The sequence below is a fragment of the Conger conger genome, chromosome 17, assembly GCF_963514075.1.
Source record: "Conger conger chromosome 17, fConCon1.1, whole genome shotgun sequence".
Taxonomy (NCBI): domain Eukaryota; kingdom Metazoa; phylum Chordata; class Actinopteri; order Anguilliformes; family Congridae; genus Conger; species Conger conger.
In genome coordinates this window covers 14,301,716-14,321,346 of record NC_083776.1, presented here as the reverse complement: position 1 = coordinate 14,321,346, position 19,631 = coordinate 14,301,716, and the positions used below count along the sequence as shown (strand labels likewise).

The following is a 19,631-nucleotide window of genomic DNA, read 5'->3' as shown; positions in this document are numbered from 1 at the left end:
GTCCACAGTACACACAGCATCTCACACTGCAGTCACCAATCGGAAAAGAGTAGTGCTTGGCCAAACGACTGTTAATCTGTATTTTGCCTTTCACTGGAAGCTAGGGGACAGTTATACAGCGTTGACTCAATTCTGGCCCTCCCAAGCAAATCAAAACCGGGAAAAACAATTGTGTCAGCCCAGATTTTGAGCAATGCCTAGGCCTCAAGGCGTATATTGTATTTATGGATCGTTGACTTACAGTACTGCGTTTGGGAGCTCCTTCATAGAGAGTGACATAACGCATGTGATGTAAAAAGGCTCATTTTAAATGTGAAATAAACGTACAGCGTCACTCGACTTAGTCAACCTTCTGACCTAATTCCTGTACAAGCGCTTGTTAATGATTTATGAACATGTTACGTCCTGGAAATAAAGACTGTGTGCCTGCTGTGTGAATGCTTCCTGGAAACGTGTTCAGTGTAAAGTCTAAAGTGAACTATTAAGCCATTTAATGTGCACATAATGTGCTCGTTGAATATCAATCAGTGTGAATTATGTCATGCTAAAAATATAGCGGGATTGCTACAGCGCCAGGGTCGTTCTTGGTGCGGTCAGCCAAATTGTTGCAGCGTTCAGACGAACGGCTCTTGCGTAAGTTGTTCATTGGACCTCAGTGACGGGCTTCAGACTGATTTCCCACAAGCTGAGGGATTAGTGATGTCTGTGTCTTTGCAGGTGCAGCAGGAGGTGTGGGTGTGTGTGTGTGAGAGAGAGAGAGAGAGAGAGAGAGAGACGAGGTCAGTAACGATTAACCTTGCACACTCTGAGAGGAAACCGCCAAGGTTATCCATCTCCTTTTAAACCACCTCGGTCGGCGGTCCGCGGCGCAATTAAAGCTGTTTTCTTTTTTTCCTCTCCCCCCCTTTTTCACTTTTGTTTTTTGTGGAAAAATAACCAAAACTGCTCCGTTTCAAACTGACGGGGAATTAAAAACGGCCACTAATAATAATAACACCGTGCCATCCTCCCAGCCCATCTGTCTGGAAAGACACCAGAACGCCTGGCGCCTGTCTCTCCACGAGGGCAAAAGTCCACGGTGGGCATCGCGGACCAGTACCGCGTGCTGTCCGGAATACAAAGGAGGCCCGCGCTGGACTTTCACTGCATTCAAGAGCCCAGTTGTACTACTATGTGGGTTAATGGGGCCAGCTGCTGCTGTTGCTTGGGCGTACAGTAGGGAACGCTCCTTCGCAGAGGGCAGTGTGGGCACGAGGTGAAAGGCGGCGCCCCCTAGAGGGAACCAGGGGAACAGTCATGTGTGTGAGGCTGAATCAGAGGACAGAGACACTGGTGTTTTAGGAGTGCAATGATTATTCCCCGAGGTGCTGAGCGTGGGGCAGTGTTCATTCAGTCATTCCAAGATTTTGCTGTTTTATTCCAAGATAAGGGCATGGCACACAGATTCCGTATCAGTGGGAAGGGGCAAAGGAGACCGAAAGTGATGCCCTGGAATGTTAAATCCTGCACCTAGTTGTGTCACCTATTGGGACAGTGACCACAGATTAACACACTGTTGCTGGGGGTTCACTGTCCGCATGATCCTGTTCAATTCCCCATTACGTGTCATAAACGGTTGTCTATTCATGTCTATGCAGTGTTGTTGCTCATGGATACAGTCATTTGTGTGATGAAGTTTGACTAAACTGGCACAGGAATCACTGTTGTGAAATATTATTATTGGACCACGTCATCTCCAAATGGTAATCGCGTGGACATTTTGAATCACGGGATGTGTATAGTCTTTCGGAAATTTGCAGTAGGAATCCCTGCCTCTACCCGAATGCGTTTTTATTCAAACTGTGTTACTGAATATCTACTCCTACTGAAAAATCTAGCTGCTAAGGGCTAAGGGCTACGCAGTCTCGTGAGAAATACGTACCTCTGAGCACTGATATTATTTGGTTCTCCTCCGCCCCCACTCTGTGCTTGCGCTGTTTGGGGTTGTGGTGCGAAAAGCAGCAGCTGGTTGGCACCACATGTCTCAGAGGATTGGAGATGCCAAATTAGTGATGAATCTAGCTGCTTACCTGCACATTTTTTTAAAACACGGAAGGTATAAATCTACGTTGACATCTGCTTTGCCTGAGAAATTAGCCCAGTCTATTATTATCTAGTTTTTGTCTGAAAATGCTTTAGAGAACCACCTCATTCCAAAACTACACTTCTATCTTGTTCATGTCTAACAAAGAGACAGATTGAGGAGATACTCATGAGTGAATGTTAAAAAGCGTTTCTTGATTTTCTGATGTCATCTGTTTGTTGTATATCGATATGACCAGCAATCTCTCTCTCCTTGAGGGAGCGTGCAAGACGATAACTTGTTTGAATGTTACAAACCGCAGGTGATGTGCAAGGCCTCTTTCGCTTGCTCGATTTTCCCATCGGTATCGGGTCTGTTTGAGATGGTAAAATACCCTTTAATATTGATGCATTGGCCTGCATTCTAAGGATTTGTCTTTAACCTCTGACTTGAGAAAAAAGCAGCTCTTTCAGTTACAGTGAAAGAGCAACTGGGGGAAAAACTGAATTTTGGTGGATTGCAGCGTTGAGCCTCTTCACAAAGTGTTTGGGAAGAAAAGAAACACTTTAGTCAAAGTCAAGGATGCGTTTCGATTGAATCCAGGTCATTGTGCAATGCGCTCGGCATTCTATAAAAGTGTCAAATCAATTCTCTGACACCAGTACGCAGATGGACTGTCATTATGAACAGTAATGAGGAACAGAAAGGGAAAAAGTGGAAATACTTGGTGCAAAAGGAAAAAGACGGATTAATTAAACATTGAATGGCTGTATTAAATGCATGCATGAATACAGGTAAAAAGAATTCACAGATGGTTGAACATTTGGTGTGGTTTTTCAGCGAGGACGATTCTTTTAAAGTTTTCTTTTTGTTTAAGACTGTGCCATGGTCCAGACACTGTCTGCATACTGAGCATATGGACAGGAGTACAGTCTTCCTGTGCCTGAGTTACAACTGTGCCAGCGCTCCAACTGCCAGCCAGAAAGACAAGAAAGCGCTCTGAAGAATAGGCCGGTCCATCCTGGAGTCACCGGATGAAAAAAAACCCCACATTAAAATAGCATTTTTTGACATTTTTTTTAAACAGGCTTCAAACATGAATGACGTCATGCTTTGGCAAAGACCGCTGGCTAGTCTGCTGTTTCCCTGGAGTGGTTTTCGTTGGTCGCTGTGAGGTGTTGAAGGGGGATTACGGGGTGTAAAATGAGCTTTGGATCCAGCACCCCAAGGGCAATATTTCAAACAGACAACATCACAGATGTTTCCTGACAATCATTGTTTTTTACAGTGGAATAAAAGGGAGGAGAGTAAACGCCACGAGCAAGCTGCGAACCGATAGCCTGTTATAGTTTGAATAATTTAAATGGACCTAACTGGTAATTATTCTGTAGTGTGGCTCAGGCACTGGTATTCTAGTGTTTTTCCATTCTCTTATTCTAGTATTATCACAGGATCTAAGAACATTCTAATATTGTGCATCTACAGTAATAATTGCATTGTGCATTGTAAAGTAAGTATGTACAGGTTTCTGTGAAACAGATTGAGCAATAGTCATCACAGTCACGTTATATAATAACATGATTTATTCTATATGTACTGATGCGTACTCCAGCTAGCACAAAGCATTCTGGGATAGACAAGGACAAATCGTCACAGAAGTCTGCCCGTCCAGCTCTTTGTACAGTGATGGAACACAGTAAACACAGCTTTCCTGTACGCGTGTTAAAAGTATTACACATCTGCCATTGATCAGCAGAGCAATCTTTTAAACTATGAAAATGTTTGCGAGCTGAATTTTCAAATGAATCACTTCACGTGACATCCAGAGGGAGGTTTTTTTTTCCCCTCATGAGTTTAACTGCACAGTAAACTGTAAAGTGATTTTGCTTCATACAGGCAGACTCATCTGTCCATTGCCATTAAGAAATACTCTGCACAGTTCCACAGAGAGCAAGACACCGGTCTAAATGCTGTCGCAATGGGTGCCAAGTGCCTTTTTGATATTTCACCAGCTAAACAGCCAGGCTGGCAAACGATACAGTGTACAGACGCAAGTAAAATTTGCAAGCAACCCTTTTATATGCAGCATAAACTAATCCTGGAAAGCTCATTCCTTGTGAATCTTATCACTGGTGGCCATTTTGTCTTGTTTACCATTGAATAACTTACTGTGTAACTGCATAGCAATTCCTGTCCTGTGCCTCGTCTCAGTTTATTAGATTCAGATTCCTGCTGTTTTCCATGGCTACACATCACATGTAATCATCTAGACCACTCCACTGGAGTCTGCTGTATGTGGACAGTAATATCTTTCCCCAGTCATGAGCCTGATAATATTGGTAATATTAAAGAAGCATGTGATATTGTTGTATTCTTATTTCTGTGTGTAGCGTGTAGGTGAGGCTAGTCTCTTGAGTATCAGGTGAGCAGAGTCAGGTTGTGTGGCAGGAGATGAGAGGAATGAGTGGAGTGGGAGATGTTGTGTTCAATGGGAGGAGTTGAGTTGAAGTGAGTGGGAGAAGCCTGGAGATTGAACGCATTGGGATGTTAGAGTATATCATAATATACAGAGACAGCAACGCCAATATAAACCGATGGGGAAAAATTCCACCACACAGGGCAGCACGTTCGCTCACTGCTCATGCTCATTTGTGTCCTTGGTCACATGCTTGGTCACATGCACAACGAAGACAACACAGAGTAAGTTACCTACCATGGTGGATGAACCAATGATAAGCACTTGAGAAGTTGCCAGACATGGGCGTACTAGATTTTACGTCAGAGCATTTCTTGGGAAATAAAAACATCTGTATCTTTCTGTGTGTGCTGGGGGGGGATCGGACCTCTGAAAAAAGAATGGAAAAAAATATATATATGAAGGGGAAATTTTGAGCGAAAATATAAGTATCACTAGGGGGCGAGCTTCATATCAATTGGCGAAACTAGTAGAAAGGAATTAATATTATAGGCTGTAGAAAAATATGGACCAAGTGCTTGTTACGTCACCCACTGACTATCCATGGGCCCGTGAAAAGCCCTTTGAAGCCCAGGAAGTCAAGTTTTGCGGCACCGCCATGTTGTACAATTTGGAGGCAGAGACTGCACAGTAGGGAAGCCGATGCGGCTCCACTAAGTATATAAGATAATGACGTAGTCTGTCCCCGATTTGTCTATAAAGTACTGCTGTATTGTCCTAATAACACAATAACCTAAAGAAGATCTGCACATGGGGAGGCATTAGATGAAGTAACACAGATTGTGTCAACATTTTCTTTGCATTTTGACCGCAATTGTACCATTGACTTTACATGGAAAACGGGTCTGAATGACCAATACTGGAGCTAACCACAGTGGTGCTAGTGAGCACCGACCCACATGACCAGGAAATTACCTTCAGACATATTTACTATTTTTCTGCAGTTGCTCAGTTTTTGTTGCTCTTGCAACATGCATTCAATGCAATTCTTTGCCTTTTTGGTTGTTCCGGAATGAAACATCTGCCAAATTAATTATATTTATTATGATGAATCAAAATGAATGTTGTCAAACAAATAAAAATCTCACGAGGGAGAAGGTTTAGATTAAAAATCAGTGTAAGCCAACAGATGGCAACCATCTTCTAAGTGAGATTCTTAGCTGACTCCATGGCTTCTCAACCCATTGCAGTTTTGCTGCAATTTAAAGCAATTTATGTTTATGTTTAGTTACTTCAGCATTGTGTCTACTGACATAGCTTAGCACATTGCACAGGGCTTTAAGTAAGAGCAGAAGTGCACAAAATGGGGCAAAAGCCCAATGGAGCTCTGAGCTGCGGTGAGATGATTTGAATCTTCCGCATTCTGCGTTCACCAGAAGAGCGCAGTCTGCAGCTGTTCTTCGACACCCCGCTGTGGGGGCGGGCTTGTCACGGCTTGAGTGACAGTAATGCATGTCGACTGAGGAGCCACTGTGGGAAGCGGTATTGATCACACTGTGGGAAGGTGTGAGTCACATGGCCGGAGTGAGAAATTTGTCACTTTCCCGGCCCGTAGATGTGCCAACCAGATTTTGGTTGCCATGTGAATGAGTTTCTCATTACAAATCCACAATCTGCCTACCTGCAGTGAAACTTTATTGCGATGTAGGAACTTCATCACTCTAATAATGATGTAACTCCTGTTCATGATTCATAATGGTACCCAGTTACCGGTCTCTATTGACATTTAAGTATTTCAGTAATTTTGTTGGTCACACAGCTACAGTATTTATACTTAAAAAAATGATTAAGCAAAACGTAGAATGCCAACATATTTGTGTAGACAAACGTATAGGTAACACTGCTGATCAACACCAAGAAGCACCACACTTAAAAAAAAAAAAATCAAATACTGTCAAACCCATATAATACGGCATGGTTGCTAAAGTACACAGTGTGGAAAAGTGATCAGTGTTTAATGAAAAAAGGAGGACCAGAGCAAAATCAAGCAGTGAATATGTAGAAAACAAATGAATATAAAATAAATTAATATTTCATGGAGATTACCACTAGTTTGATTACTGGTTAACCCCATCCACTCTTCACCCTTGTGGTTGAGTCATCGACGTCTCAAAGTATTGTTGTGTTCATATTTACTTCATACAAATAACTGTGATGTAGTAAAACCGAAAAATGGCAATGCCAGATTATACCTAAGCAAATGGCGGCTTGAACTACTTGTTATTGTCGCATAAATGCATTGCTAGGTCATTTCAGTACCAAACTAATATGGCAATGGACAGTTTAGGAATACCGCTGTGTTCGAACAGCAGAATGAATATACAGATGTGCGTAATTACAGGATTTGGTCTTGCTATAGAAGGAAACCTGTAATTGTGCTGGCTAACAGGGCTCTGGTTAACCTTTTGAAGTAAAGTTCCATTTTAAATGTGATGCAGATTTTTTAGAGTATTAGGTTGAGTAATCCTTTTTGGAGAGCTTTTTGAACACTTTGTTAATTTTCTTTACATTTTGTCTCAGAAAACCTGTTTTAATAGAAAAATAAGCTCTTCTGATCATGTGTCTGGACAAAAAGATATGCAGATGCTTTGTATTTGGAGAGATTTGGGGACACTTGAGGACATCTGGGTGCAGTTTTCGGAAAACTCATGTGGAATTTGAATGCCTGTCGATATCTTTACCATATTTTGTTGACATGAAGTTTGTGCACAAATACAAAGTAGTTTTGGGTTGGTTCTTGAATTGAGATATTCAGTGCTTAACTATAAACATATAAGGCTTTTTGTGAATGTTTTGTATTTTAGTGTAACTTTTGTGTACACTGTACGTACATGTTCTGACATAAATTAGGTCTGTCTCAAATTTCTGAATGGTACAAGCCTCTTCTTCAATTTAAGTCTTGAACCATGTGTGTGCAGTAAATATTTTTTGAGATATTAACTAGTACAAAATAGGGGGAAATTTCCCTCTAGGGAGGGGCAAAGTGGAAAGAGTTTCAGTATGTTGTATTTCTACATCACTTGTACAACTGTGGTATGAATAGAGACTGAAATATATTGTTTCTCTTATTCATATTCAAAATACAACGGTTACCTTTCCACATTTGACATTTTAAAGGGTGCTGTAAAGAATTCTGGGATGGATGAGGACTAATCATCGCAGGAGGCTGTCTGTGCAGCTTGCTGTTCAGCAGATGCAGTGGCCGCAGTAAACACGACGTCTCTGCAATGCAGGAGTGCTAGCACTGCCATTTATCAGAGGGCCGCCCTTTCAACTGTGAAGTCAATGAATATGCAATGTACTGTATGAGCACTCGGCCCGTGAAACGGAGCGCGACACAAAATTACTGCCAAAAGACGAACCGTATGATATCAAGTGTATCAGCAATGATGCAATTTCCTGGCAGACAAACATCAACCCTACCTGTCTATAAACAACTTTCTTCACAGAGCCCTGTGAACAGAATGGCTCTTTTTCTGTGGCTAATTAATTTTGGGTTCAGACACTGTTTCTTTATGCTTGCCAGCAGCCATACCACCCTGCACCCTGCAGCTGCTGAATGGCTGACGCTAAGCAGGTGTGGGCTTGGTTGGGACTTGGATGAGAGACCTCCTGGGAAAACTAAGTTATTGCTGGAAGTGGTGTTGGTGGGCCAGTAGGGGAAATCTTCCCTCTGTTCGAATAAACCCCAATGTACCAGTGCAGTGATGGGGACACTGTGCTGTAGGAGATGCCATATTTTGGATGACGAGGTCCTGAAAACTGTGGTCATTAAAGATCTCATGGCACTCATCGCAAAGAGTAGGGGGTTTCTGGGCTTAATTCCATATTCAAGCTCTATATAAATGCAAGGAATTGTTATTAATAATAATAATTATTATTATTATTATTATTATTATTATTATTATTAATCATCTTCAGGCCTCAGAAAGGAAAGTCTGCTATGGTGGAAGAGCTAACAGGGGTAAAGTAGGGCACCCTTATAGGAGCAAGCTGAGGGCCAATGACACAGAGTTTTAAATCTCCCAGCCTTATACGTCTTGTCCCTCCATCTGAGCATGACAGATGCCCGACTGTTCATCGCCCTTATGCTGTGAAGTGTAAGGTGGCACATTCTAATGTGCAACCTGTTTATGTAACTTGTTTGTTATCCGGAGTGAATCGGGTGATATACATTTCAACTCACAAGGGTGCAAAAAGCAGAGTTTTGTGTTCTATTGTGAGTGTTGAATCCAATGTGCTATTGTGCACTACCCTTCCATAGCCATAAAAGATAGCTACGCAAGGTAAAAGAAATTCAATATTTTGGGATTTTATTTTTTAAACTTGTATTTTAAAGGTGAGTTGACATGGAAACATTCTAAGCAGCACCAAATATTCCAGAGCAATCACACCACATGATTCTCTGTGAGCTAAATGAATGAAGAAGTGGAGGAGTGCATCAGAAATGAATGACTTGAATGTGTATTATATTATTTGTTTTAAACCCATGGCAGTTTTTTCAAGTTTTGTCCTTTCTATCCCTTCTGAACATGTTGCATATCATCTTAATAGTAGCCAGTACTCACCTTTATGGGAGCAACATTACTGTAGATTTTCTGGTGCACCTCACTGAGAATGCTGCCATGAAACTCAACTGTGCGTTTTCTTTCAGTGATGTGAATGAAGCCATGGGCAATGATGATACTATGAGAGCATTGGGTTCACAGACCCCCCCTTACAAAAAAGAAGCAGTGCCACAGGTCCAATGAGGTGAACTCTGTCCACGTATAATGCTTCTGCGAGGCCCATTGAAAACAAATTATGCTGAGTGCATTAATATATGAAATATTGATAGGTTCTTTTTGCTTTGTTTGTTATGCATTCTCGCAGTGCCGCGGCATGCTCTTACCTGAACGCACACCAGTCGATAAACCCAGTGTGGGGAGCGCACAGGCGCTGTTTTTCGACGGCGCTGTAAAGAACGCGGTCAGCCGAATTTGCACTCGCCCCCGCTTTACAGAAACCAGTGTCGTTAGAGAAAGTGGCGGCCGTGGTTGACGTTTTTTGAAAATGGCAGGCGGAGGGGGGAAAAATGTAATGTTCTCAAAGTGAACGAATAAACAAAAAGAAGAAGGTGCAACCATAGTCACGGAAAAAGGAGTTTATTGATTTTTAGAGGTGCGAAAAAGCGAATACAGAACGCAGTAACTCGGCTGAAACCTGCTCCTGGGACGTGTGTAATGCATCTTCATCCCAGCTTTCTTCATGAAGCCATGTGCTAGCCATTAGTCAGCAATCAGGAATATTATGTACCAAGACATGTCAAATACTGTGTTCACTATATTCCCCGTGCAATGAACGGTGATATACTGTGTGCTGGCACATTTCCCAGCTGTGATCATTTTCCTACTGGGGCTAAGCTTTTTGCTTTCACTTTCATTTCTGCCTTGCTTCCAGAAAGATTTGATGAAGGGCTAGCTTTAAAATCACACACAGTGTATGTTTGAAACACCTTTTCTTTGTGCTTTATGTGCTATTTTAACATTACACTGGCCAATTCCTTCCAGAAACATGCACAAGTATAACTAGTATAGTATACACAAATAACACTCTCACTATGGAGTAAACCTACACACAGCCTTAATTATTCAATAATTATTCAATAATTATAGAAAGTCTAGTGTACCTTTTCATTTCAGTGCCTGTTTTTAAAGTTTTATAAGGTAACATTTTCAATTAATGGTCCTTGGGAAGATCTGTATGCAGTAACTCTTTCTGAAGCACCGCGTTAGACCTTCATAAGTACTACATTAAACATACAGGAATATGGTGTGTGTCATGTCATGGTAATGTCACTTTCTCCATCAGTGGTGATAACACATCTAATGAATAGTTGCTTTTATTAACATAAGCATTTAATAATGATCATATAGACCTTATGAAGGAGCTCTGTAGAAGAATATAGCTTTCGTGAAGGACCATTCATAAAAAGTGTTTCTGGTTTTTATTGATAGGCGGCAGGGATGGTGCAGTGGGTAGCACTGCCGCCTCACAGCAAGGAGGTCCTGGGTTCGAATCCCCGTCGGCCGGGGCCTCTCTGTGCGGAGTTTGCATGTTCTCCCCGTGTCTGCGTGGGTTTCCTCCGGGTACTCCGGTTTCCTCCCACAGTCCAAAGACATGCAGGTTAGGCCGATTGGAGAGTCTAAATTGCCCATAGGCATGAGTGTGTGAGTGAATGGTGCGTTTGCCCTGCGATGGACTGGCGACCTGTCCAGGGTGTATTCCTGCCTTTCGCCCAATGTATGCTGGGATAGGCTCCAGCCCCCCTGCGACCCTGATCAGGATAAGCGGGTTCAGATAATGGATGGATGGATGGATGGTTTTTATTGTTGGGAGGGTGTATGTGGTAGCAGTACTTGAATGTGAAGTTTTTAACCTTGTCTTTTGCACCGATCTTGCTTAAGCATGCCTCTTTTAAATGAAAGTAGTCCAATTTCATAATTTAAATGTACAGACATTTTAAAACATGTTATTCCTGAAGAAATTAATACTGTATATACAGTATAGTAGATTGTAAAAAAAATAAAAAAATAAAATAAAGCCAGTTCCAATAAGCCAATTAAATGAAACATACCATTTTCCCTCTGAAATTAAAACTAAAACTAAATCAGAGCTGTGGCTCTAGATGAAAAAGAATATTTTCTCACACAGAGGATTTAAATGTAAACTGGAACTAAACTCAATTGGAATTAGTCTAGAAATAAAAGCTGAAGGAAAACCAAGGCTGTAATATTTTTTGTAAGAACTTGCAAAATAGAAAAACAAGTTGGCAAAGTAAATCATTGCTCAGAATCAACTGGGTGCTGGGAAAAAATATTTATGAATATGACTCATAATATTTCCCTCAGTAAAAATCTTTTTACTCAAGGGACTTAATGACTGCATCTCAGCTGCATCTAATCACAATGAGTTACAATGAGTAGCTGTGTGAATTATATGAATTAAACACATACATAATCAACTAATATTATTTAGCTCATGTTGTCTAGCTAACTGATCAAGTGAGCTGATTTAGATTCCAAGTAGACTTTATCAAATAAAGGTTTCCTGTCTAATAAACACTATAAAAATGTATAAGTTATCAGGCCATTTTAATGAACTACAATGTTATTGTAGGGTACGGTGGCTCCCACTAATATTATCATGTTATAACAATATTGTCATCAAAGAACAGAATTAATTGTGCAAATGTGGAAATATGCAATTTCTGTAATCAAAGTTATTGGACTATGTGCTTTTATTATCTGTCTATTTGTTTGTTTATTCATATGCCTGTATACATATCAGTTATGTTCATATCCCATGTCGGGGTGGGGTTGGGGGTGGGTCGGGTCTAATGAGGGGATTACGTGGTTCTATGTATTGTACCTCACTGTGTGTCAAAATAAAATGTCATTACCAAAAAAAAAAAAAAAAGGCCAATTCACTGGCTAATTTCACTACTTTTAGCCACGTTGTCTATTTACCACAATGATGTTCAGGAACTAAAACATAGCTACATGACTTATCAAACAAGACAACCCCATGACTACAGTACTTATCTGAATACGCTTTCTCAATCCGTATGGCATATTCTTGTGCACTAGATTTCCAGCACCCACAACAGGCTTTTTATTGCGTAAATGTATTTTACGAGCGGCAAATGTGATCACGTCACTCAAACATGGCCTTGGGTGATCTAATGCGCTCTTGCTGAACTGTTACTGCTTCCATTATTCAGCCGGTGGGATACAGGTCCTTTGGAGGGCTGACTTGCTTGGTGCCTTAGTGTTGGGGAGCTTTTTTTCCTCAGAAAAAACAATTCTTTCATAAATTGAGTGCCATGGCTGCAGTGATGATTTATGGGACCCGAGGTGATTTGCTAGGATTTAGATATGATTCTGCCATTGCAGTTACACAGATTTTTACAATGCAACAAAGGAAGAAATGCTCTTGAGTACTTCTTTATTTTCCACCACTGGGGTTAGTGAATATCGCAGAAGCTTGTTTTTAAATGTTTATCGTTGCAGTGATTGATCTCTGAGTCATGACATTAATATTGCTAAACAAACAAGACAGCCAGAAGTAATGGCATGATCAGGCCCAGAATTTATCAGATGTTGTGCTGTGAAATAGTATCAGGATTATGACTCGGTCAATATAATGCTATCCGGTTCTTTGCTTGTCTCTACATCCCTTACTCACTCAAGACCACAACAAAAGAGCTAAACACTCAATCAAGGATTCATTCGTTCTGCTCTTGACAGCGGGAGTGATGAACAGCCACCTGATGCCCCACTCAGGGAAGGGTCAAATGTCCCCAACTCTATATTAGATTTGAATGGCTTTATAAGTGCAGTCACTGTACAGTAGTCTCAGATGAATTGAATCAAACCGCAAAGCATTGTGGGTCTATTTACCTTCCTTATACATAAAACAAGTAGACTGCGAAATGGAAATAAGAGCCCTGGAGATATATGCGTATATTGTGAAACATTTCAACATATAGATAGTGTTGATAAATGTATTAGCTATCATGTAAAAGATATTAATGAAGAACATGCTGAATGTTCTGGTCATTGTGAGAAATGTATGTGAAAGAATGCTGTGTGATGCAGGATTAAAATGGCTCTGCTGCTTGAAAAGGTCACCGCACTAATGAGTCTTTCCTGCGTTTCCGGGGGCAGGTTTCGATGACCGGGACACGGATCTCTTCCTGTGCGCCACCAACACTTGCAAGTTCGACGGGGAATGTTTGAGAATCGGGGACACCGTCACGTGCATCTGCGACTTCAAGGTAAGAGAGCTGGCTTTTTTTCTCCGGACTCAACCCGTCGAAGCGCAAAGTCAATGTTTTCCTGCCGCGCCCCGGAGGTACCAATAAAAACGGAGGAGACTGTCTACCGGAGAGAAGCGTCTAATAAAGTCTAATGACCATTTCTCTTTTTTACCGTGGCTTCTCGGCTTAAAGAGAATGTGTTACTGTCTTCCCGCTGAAGAATGTAACAGAGAGACAATCTTCCCAGGAGAGTTATACGTCTCCCGGGGCGGGTACACCAGTGCCAGCACTCAGGTAAATAACATTACCTGTCTGTTAGGGTCTGTTTTCCTTGATGCGCTCTGCTTTGTTTTTGATTTTTTTGGAGGAAGCTCTCACTCGCGTGCCTCGGACTGGAGGTCATGGCAGTTTGATTTCAGCTGTAATGAGATTGGAGGTTGGGGGGGGGGGGGGGGCACGAGGGCGGGTGGGGAGGGGGGGCAGCTCAGGGGCTCCAGTAAGGGGAGAACGCCGGTCTGACGTGAAGTGTTCCCTCGCCCGCAAACCTAATCACGCTGCGCCTTCATCCCATTAAGCGCAGTAATTCATCAAATATGATCAAGTTTACGGCCTCCGCCCATTGGCTGAGTCCGCCAGCCTCCCAGTTCCCATAATGCACTGTAACGGGCCTAAGAGGAAATGGGCTTGGAGCTCGGGGAATGAGGGGAGGCTATTCCTCCCCAGCTGTTCGTGCAGTCGGCAGGAAGCCATCGATCAGGTGAAAATCGAGGCCTCAGTGGGACTTGCCCCGGTGTGCCCAGAAGCCCCGGTCCAACCGGACTTGGGCCTGCATTTCTAAAGGCTCTCAGAGGACTGATCTGAGATCAAGTGTCCCCTGGCTGTGTCCTAACCTTATCCATAAAGAGCTGAATGGCAAAGCTGATCCCAAATCAGCGCTCCTGTTCTGAGACACTTTAAACACAGGCCCTGAATGTCACTGTGGAGAGTACACACAGAAGTGGTGAGTGGGAAGAGGCCTTTTCCTATGGCCACTGAGGGACTTTGGCCCCATGCAACAGAATGGAGGACTATTTATTGACATTATGTTTCTGTGGGAGGTTGTTGATCTTAGAAGCCGTGTGCGCTGAATAAGTGAAAGCTATTCAAGCAAATATTAAAGAGAGGTCAGACAGCAAATCCTTGAAAAAGGATATATTCATATTTTATATCAATTTCTCATAATGTACCCGATTTCACTTTCTTCCCCATTTAAGTATCTCTAAATAGTAAAATAAATTGTATTGGTAGTAGTGCATTTTAAAATAATATGTATTTTGAATGATAATAAATGAAAGCTGTGTAAAGGTCGGAGTTCCCATGCTGTGCATTTAGAGTCCATCTGGGGGTCTTTTGTTTCTGTTTTTTTTTGGCCTCGGCCGTCTCTCTCGCTGAGCATGCTCTGAAGTGGGTGTCCCCAAAATTGGCCGGGCCGCCTCTCACGACTCGGGGGACGGAACGAGGTCCGCGGCGACCTGATTGGCTGAGCTTCCGAGGAGGGAGGAGGAAGGCGGAAGCGGGCGGAGTGGCTTGGCCCTGCCCTGTGAGGCGGTATGCCTGTTCCGCCCACACGGTGTGAGCAGAACGAGGGCCCTGTTCCGGGCCAGGGGCCAGGGTCCGAGCTCACTGGAGCAGAACCTGCGGTCAAGTAGCTGGGCTCCAAACCCAGCTCCCGGGAAGGGCACTGCTGTTGCCCCTCAAGCAAACTACTCATCCTCAATTTCCCATGCGTAGAGTGCCCTCCAAAAAGATTTAACCCATTGGTAACGGTGGGCAAAGAAAGACGCGAAAGCATCGTGCTCACACAAACTTTGGATTGACCACTGACTGAGCTTAAACCTCACTGCCTATGAGAGAGAAACCCTCTGACCAGCAGGTAGACTTCTGCAGGCAGAATCTCCGGGTCTCGTGATGCTGGTATTGCATCAGAATAAATTATTCTGAACCTATACTGGCCTCGCGTTTTCCATCCTGCATTACAGCTCAATTCCTGGGTCATTTTACACATGAATGGTATGCTCATGAACATGAACATTTCTTATGCTAATAAAGGTGCTCAGGCTACAATATTTGTGTCACAATTAGACAGGGTACTTTAGAAGTGTATCGTGGCCTTGAGGTAGTTTCCTGTTCCACTAGAGTATGAAAATGAGGTATGCAGGTACAGAACTCATGTGTCATCCGCCACTATGGGGAAAGGCAAACAATTCTCAGAAGAAACCAGACAAAGTGTTGTTGACCTTCCCCAATGCAGGAGATTGCCAGTATGCCAGAAAAAAAAGCCTCTATTGAGGCCAATCAATAGAAATAAGCATCTGGAGCTGACTAAACAGAGCAGCGACTTTGAATGGAACCGGTCGTACAGTCAGATGAGACTCAAATTAAGCGTGTTGTTTGGCACAGGCCATCTGAGTCTCCAGACTTGAGCCCGATCCAAAGGCATTGTTTGAAGATCCAGCAGTCCAGAGCAGTGCACTGAAGGAAGTGATGGACCTTGAAAGATTGTGTATGGAGGAGCTGTCAAAAATCCCCCTGCCACTCGCCCCCATGGGGTCATAAAACAGTGCTTAAGACCCCCACTCCGCGGCATCCTCACAAAGAACGGCTGCAAACTGATCCCGAGGGAGGCACTTAAAACGGCTGAGAGCTGGTCCGATTCTTTTCTTTGTTTTTGAGGGGAGTGGGGGGGTGGGAGGGAATAAATAGTATAAGCTTGATAAAGTGTTGTTTTGGTTGATTCCATTGAATATTTATTTTATGCAACAGTCTCCTGTTTTGGTCACCTGTATCGTTAGTGTGAATCATGTTGGAGGGCAAAGAAAACATCCACTAATTTATGAAAGCACTGTTCCGCCGTTCCCCGAGGATAGGACCTTCGCCCGAAACTCCACACATCCCGAACTAATGATGTAGCTATTCTTTCGGGCAGGGGGGAAGTGCGAAGAAAAAAAAAATGTGTTCAGGGATTGGTGACTGTCAGATCCGTACAGGATAAATGGAGTGAGAATGAGCGAGTTAAGACCGCGGAGTCGAGCGGGAGAATTAATCCTTTCATCCACCCGCTAATCAAGAACCGCCAGCCCGTGTCCGAAAGAGTGCAGCCCTCCCCGCCAGCATCTGTCAGCTCTCGCCGAAACGGAGCGTGTGAAAACGCTACTTTCCTACTGAACGATTCAACAGTTTCATCTGCTGTGTCCTAGGCAAGGTTTTGTACTATTATCCATTTATACATTTGGGTCGATGTTTGTGTTTGACTGGTTTATGAGTGGTCTCGGGTGTTTGTTTTTTTTGCCTGTCTGTGTGCGTGCATGTTTTTGAGTGTGGGCGTCTGCTGTCGTTCCAGTTAAGTGTGTGTCTTCACACGCATGTGTGCAGGTGTCTGATTTGGCTGTGGATGTGGCACGGAGCAGCAGAGGGTGTTATTTTGAAAGGGCAAAAGCAGGGACGCAAAACCAGAAAGAGATCACCGTGCAGCTGCCTAAAATGTTTTTAGCTCGCACTATCTCCTCCGGAGCAGCCGGGGAGATCCGTAGGGTGTTTCTCCCACTCCTTTCCCTTTCATCCCGACTCTTGTGTTTGGCCGCTCCTCGCTTCCCGCCATTTCCCGCGCGGGCGAACCCCGGTCGCCCCAGCCCGCTCTCAGATCCGCCCTGCGGCGTGCTTCCTGGCTCACCGCGGTGATCACAGGTGCCGTGATTACGGCAAACGGCAGCGAGGGGTTTCCCCAGCGTACCGGCCCTCTCCTCAGGCCACCTCTCTCCTCATCTCGCCGCCTAATTATCCCCCGGTATAATTGGCTGAATAATTTTAATTTCCTCCCTGTCAGCTGCAGGCGACGTGTCGTCGGTGTTTCAGCGCAAAATGGCCGCCAAGGTGAATGTGTATGTAAATGTAAATTTGTTTCATTTGGATTTTTATTATCAGCGATAGCTAGCATTGTGGTAGCTTTCAGGGCTGAGTTCACACCTTCCATCACTGTAATATTTGAAAATGAAAAGAGGAGAAAGATTGTTTTTATCTCATCTAAATGCCCGAATGAAAGCCCTAAAACCCTCTGCATGAAATGACAGTCAATGAATTGATATTATTCATTTCCTGGCTGAATGTTCTGATGAATGCAGATCTCTTTTCTGTGACTCATTACTTAAGCAGACAGATTTTCGGCCAGCGCTTGAGGGAGAATGGGAGTGCTGGGTTGGATTATTCCAACTTGAAATCTTTTGGAACAGAAGTTTCCTCGGATATGGAATTTGCAGCAAAGGGAGCCCTGGTCGGGTCGTAGCGTGGTCATATCGTGGTCATAGCTTGGTTATAGAGTGGTCGTAGCACAGTTGTAGTGTGGTCAAAGAGTGATCGTAGTGAATAATATCATGGTTGTAGCGTGGTCGTAGAGTGGTCGTATCATGGTGATCGCACAGTCATAGCACAGTCATAGCACAGTCATAGCGTGGTCGTAGCACGGTCGTAGCACGGTCGTAGCGTGGTCGTAGTGTGGTCGTAGAGCGGTCATAGCAGCAGCAGGCAGCACACAGAAATGTCCCTGACCGAGAAGGAAGCTGCATCCCCGGAGATGGAGGTGGTGGGGATTTGTGCGCACACCTATTGCTTCTTCTCACAGCTGGGCTTCAGGAGCGGTCTGAAACCCTCCGATTCACCACAGTGCCCTTCTTCACGTGCCGCCGAGCCGGTAATTGGTTTGTTTGCCAGCGAGACTGCAAAACAACCAACACTCTTTCCCCTTGTGTACAAGCAAACATAATGGAGCATCTTACGCTCTCTGACGCACACACAAACACGCACATACACACACAGACACGCACAGACACGCACATGCACACGCACGCATGGGTGGATGCACGCAGGCACACACACGCACTCTTGCCCTTTCCGGGTGAACAGATGCGCAGGTCTACTGAGTATAACTGAGAAGGCACTCGGTATCTGCATAGCAACAGCACCATTACCCCCCTTGTTACCAGTCCACTGGAGGCTTCTTACCTTCTAGTATTCAGAAGGTCGAGTTAGGGGAAAGACACACACATACAGTACAAGGCTGAACACACAAAGACCCACTCAAATAGCTATACTGGCACAGAGACTCGCATTTGTCCCATACTGTATATTCACTTGTCCACAGACACACACACACACACACACACACACACACTTGTGCCCAAAATGCCTATTTTTGGGTACCCCGTTAATTGAACGCTGTAAAACATCTGCTCTGCAGGCGTCACCTTGAAGATTTGATCATCTCCCGGTGCATTGTGGGTACGGAGACGGCCCTCGTCGGCGGTGATATACAGATGCAGCCGGCAGCGTGCGGCTGCCCGTGTCTGAGAGCTGTCATCTCGCGGCACGAGGGGACGCGTCGCAGACAGCCGCGGCTGCGATATAAGCACACGCCATCGCCAACAGCGCTGACTGAAGCTCCACAGCCCAGCCGAGGGGACGCGGGATTATCCGCCGTGATTACCTCCCCTCGCCCGAGTCCAGGGTCATGTCCTCAGCCATATCTTTCTATGTTATCGGCTCACAGAGCTGGACAAACACTGCGCCTCTGTCCGGGGATCCCTGGCTACACCCGGCACGGGGAATCAAACCTGCGGTCTCCTGTTTACACTGCCGGCCCCTGAATCACGAGCATCATTTGCGAACAGACTGACCTTTCCTGAGAAAAACAAGAGCGGATCACTAGGTGCTCCAATAAGACTGAAGAGCTCGGGAGGAAATCGAGACGGTCATTGAACGGAGGGAAACTGGCTGAAAACACAATGAATGGTGCCATAGAGTAGTGAGAGCAGAGCTGGGTTTACTTCAGTGAGGTTCAAGGCACTCTCGTAGAGGAAGGAGTTAAGTTTATATGTCTTTATTGACATGGTATACCCGTAAGGATTAAGTTAAAAACATCTGACAGCAATGCGTTTTGGCCACAAACTCCGACCCGTAGACTCACCTTTCCTGTTCGTGTGGATTTGGTGTTTGGATGCAGCGGAGCACCGAGGGGATTGAATATGTGTGAGGTCAGGTGGGCGAGGAGCCCACGATGACGCTATAAACCGGGCGCTGCGCTCCGATTGGGTGGTTTTAACGAGCTGCTGGGGCCTTTTTATGGCCTCTGTGAGATCACTCCTTCATAAGAAAAGACTATTGCTTTCTCCTCTTCTCCTCTCAGCTCTGGGAAGATGCATTCTGTGTGTGTGCACTTGAACAGGTGCGATTGTTCTGTGTTGTGTCAATTGTGTATAGTGTGC

General features: G+C 44.1%; 1 protein-coding gene across 1 annotated transcript in view; it reads left to right on the top strand.

Moving 5' to 3' along the window:
* The window catches only part of tmeff2a (transmembrane protein with EGF-like and two follistatin-like domains 2a), an 89,718-nt gene that overhangs the window by 9,025 nt on the left and 61,062 nt on the right, over positions 1 to 19,631 (top strand). The window contains exon 2 of the mRNA XM_061227011.1: positions 13,247 to 13,356. Coding sequence (XP_061082995.1) covers positions 13,247 to 13,356 — 110 coding nt within the window. The remainder of the gene's footprint in view (positions 1 to 13,246; positions 13,357 to 19,631) is intronic.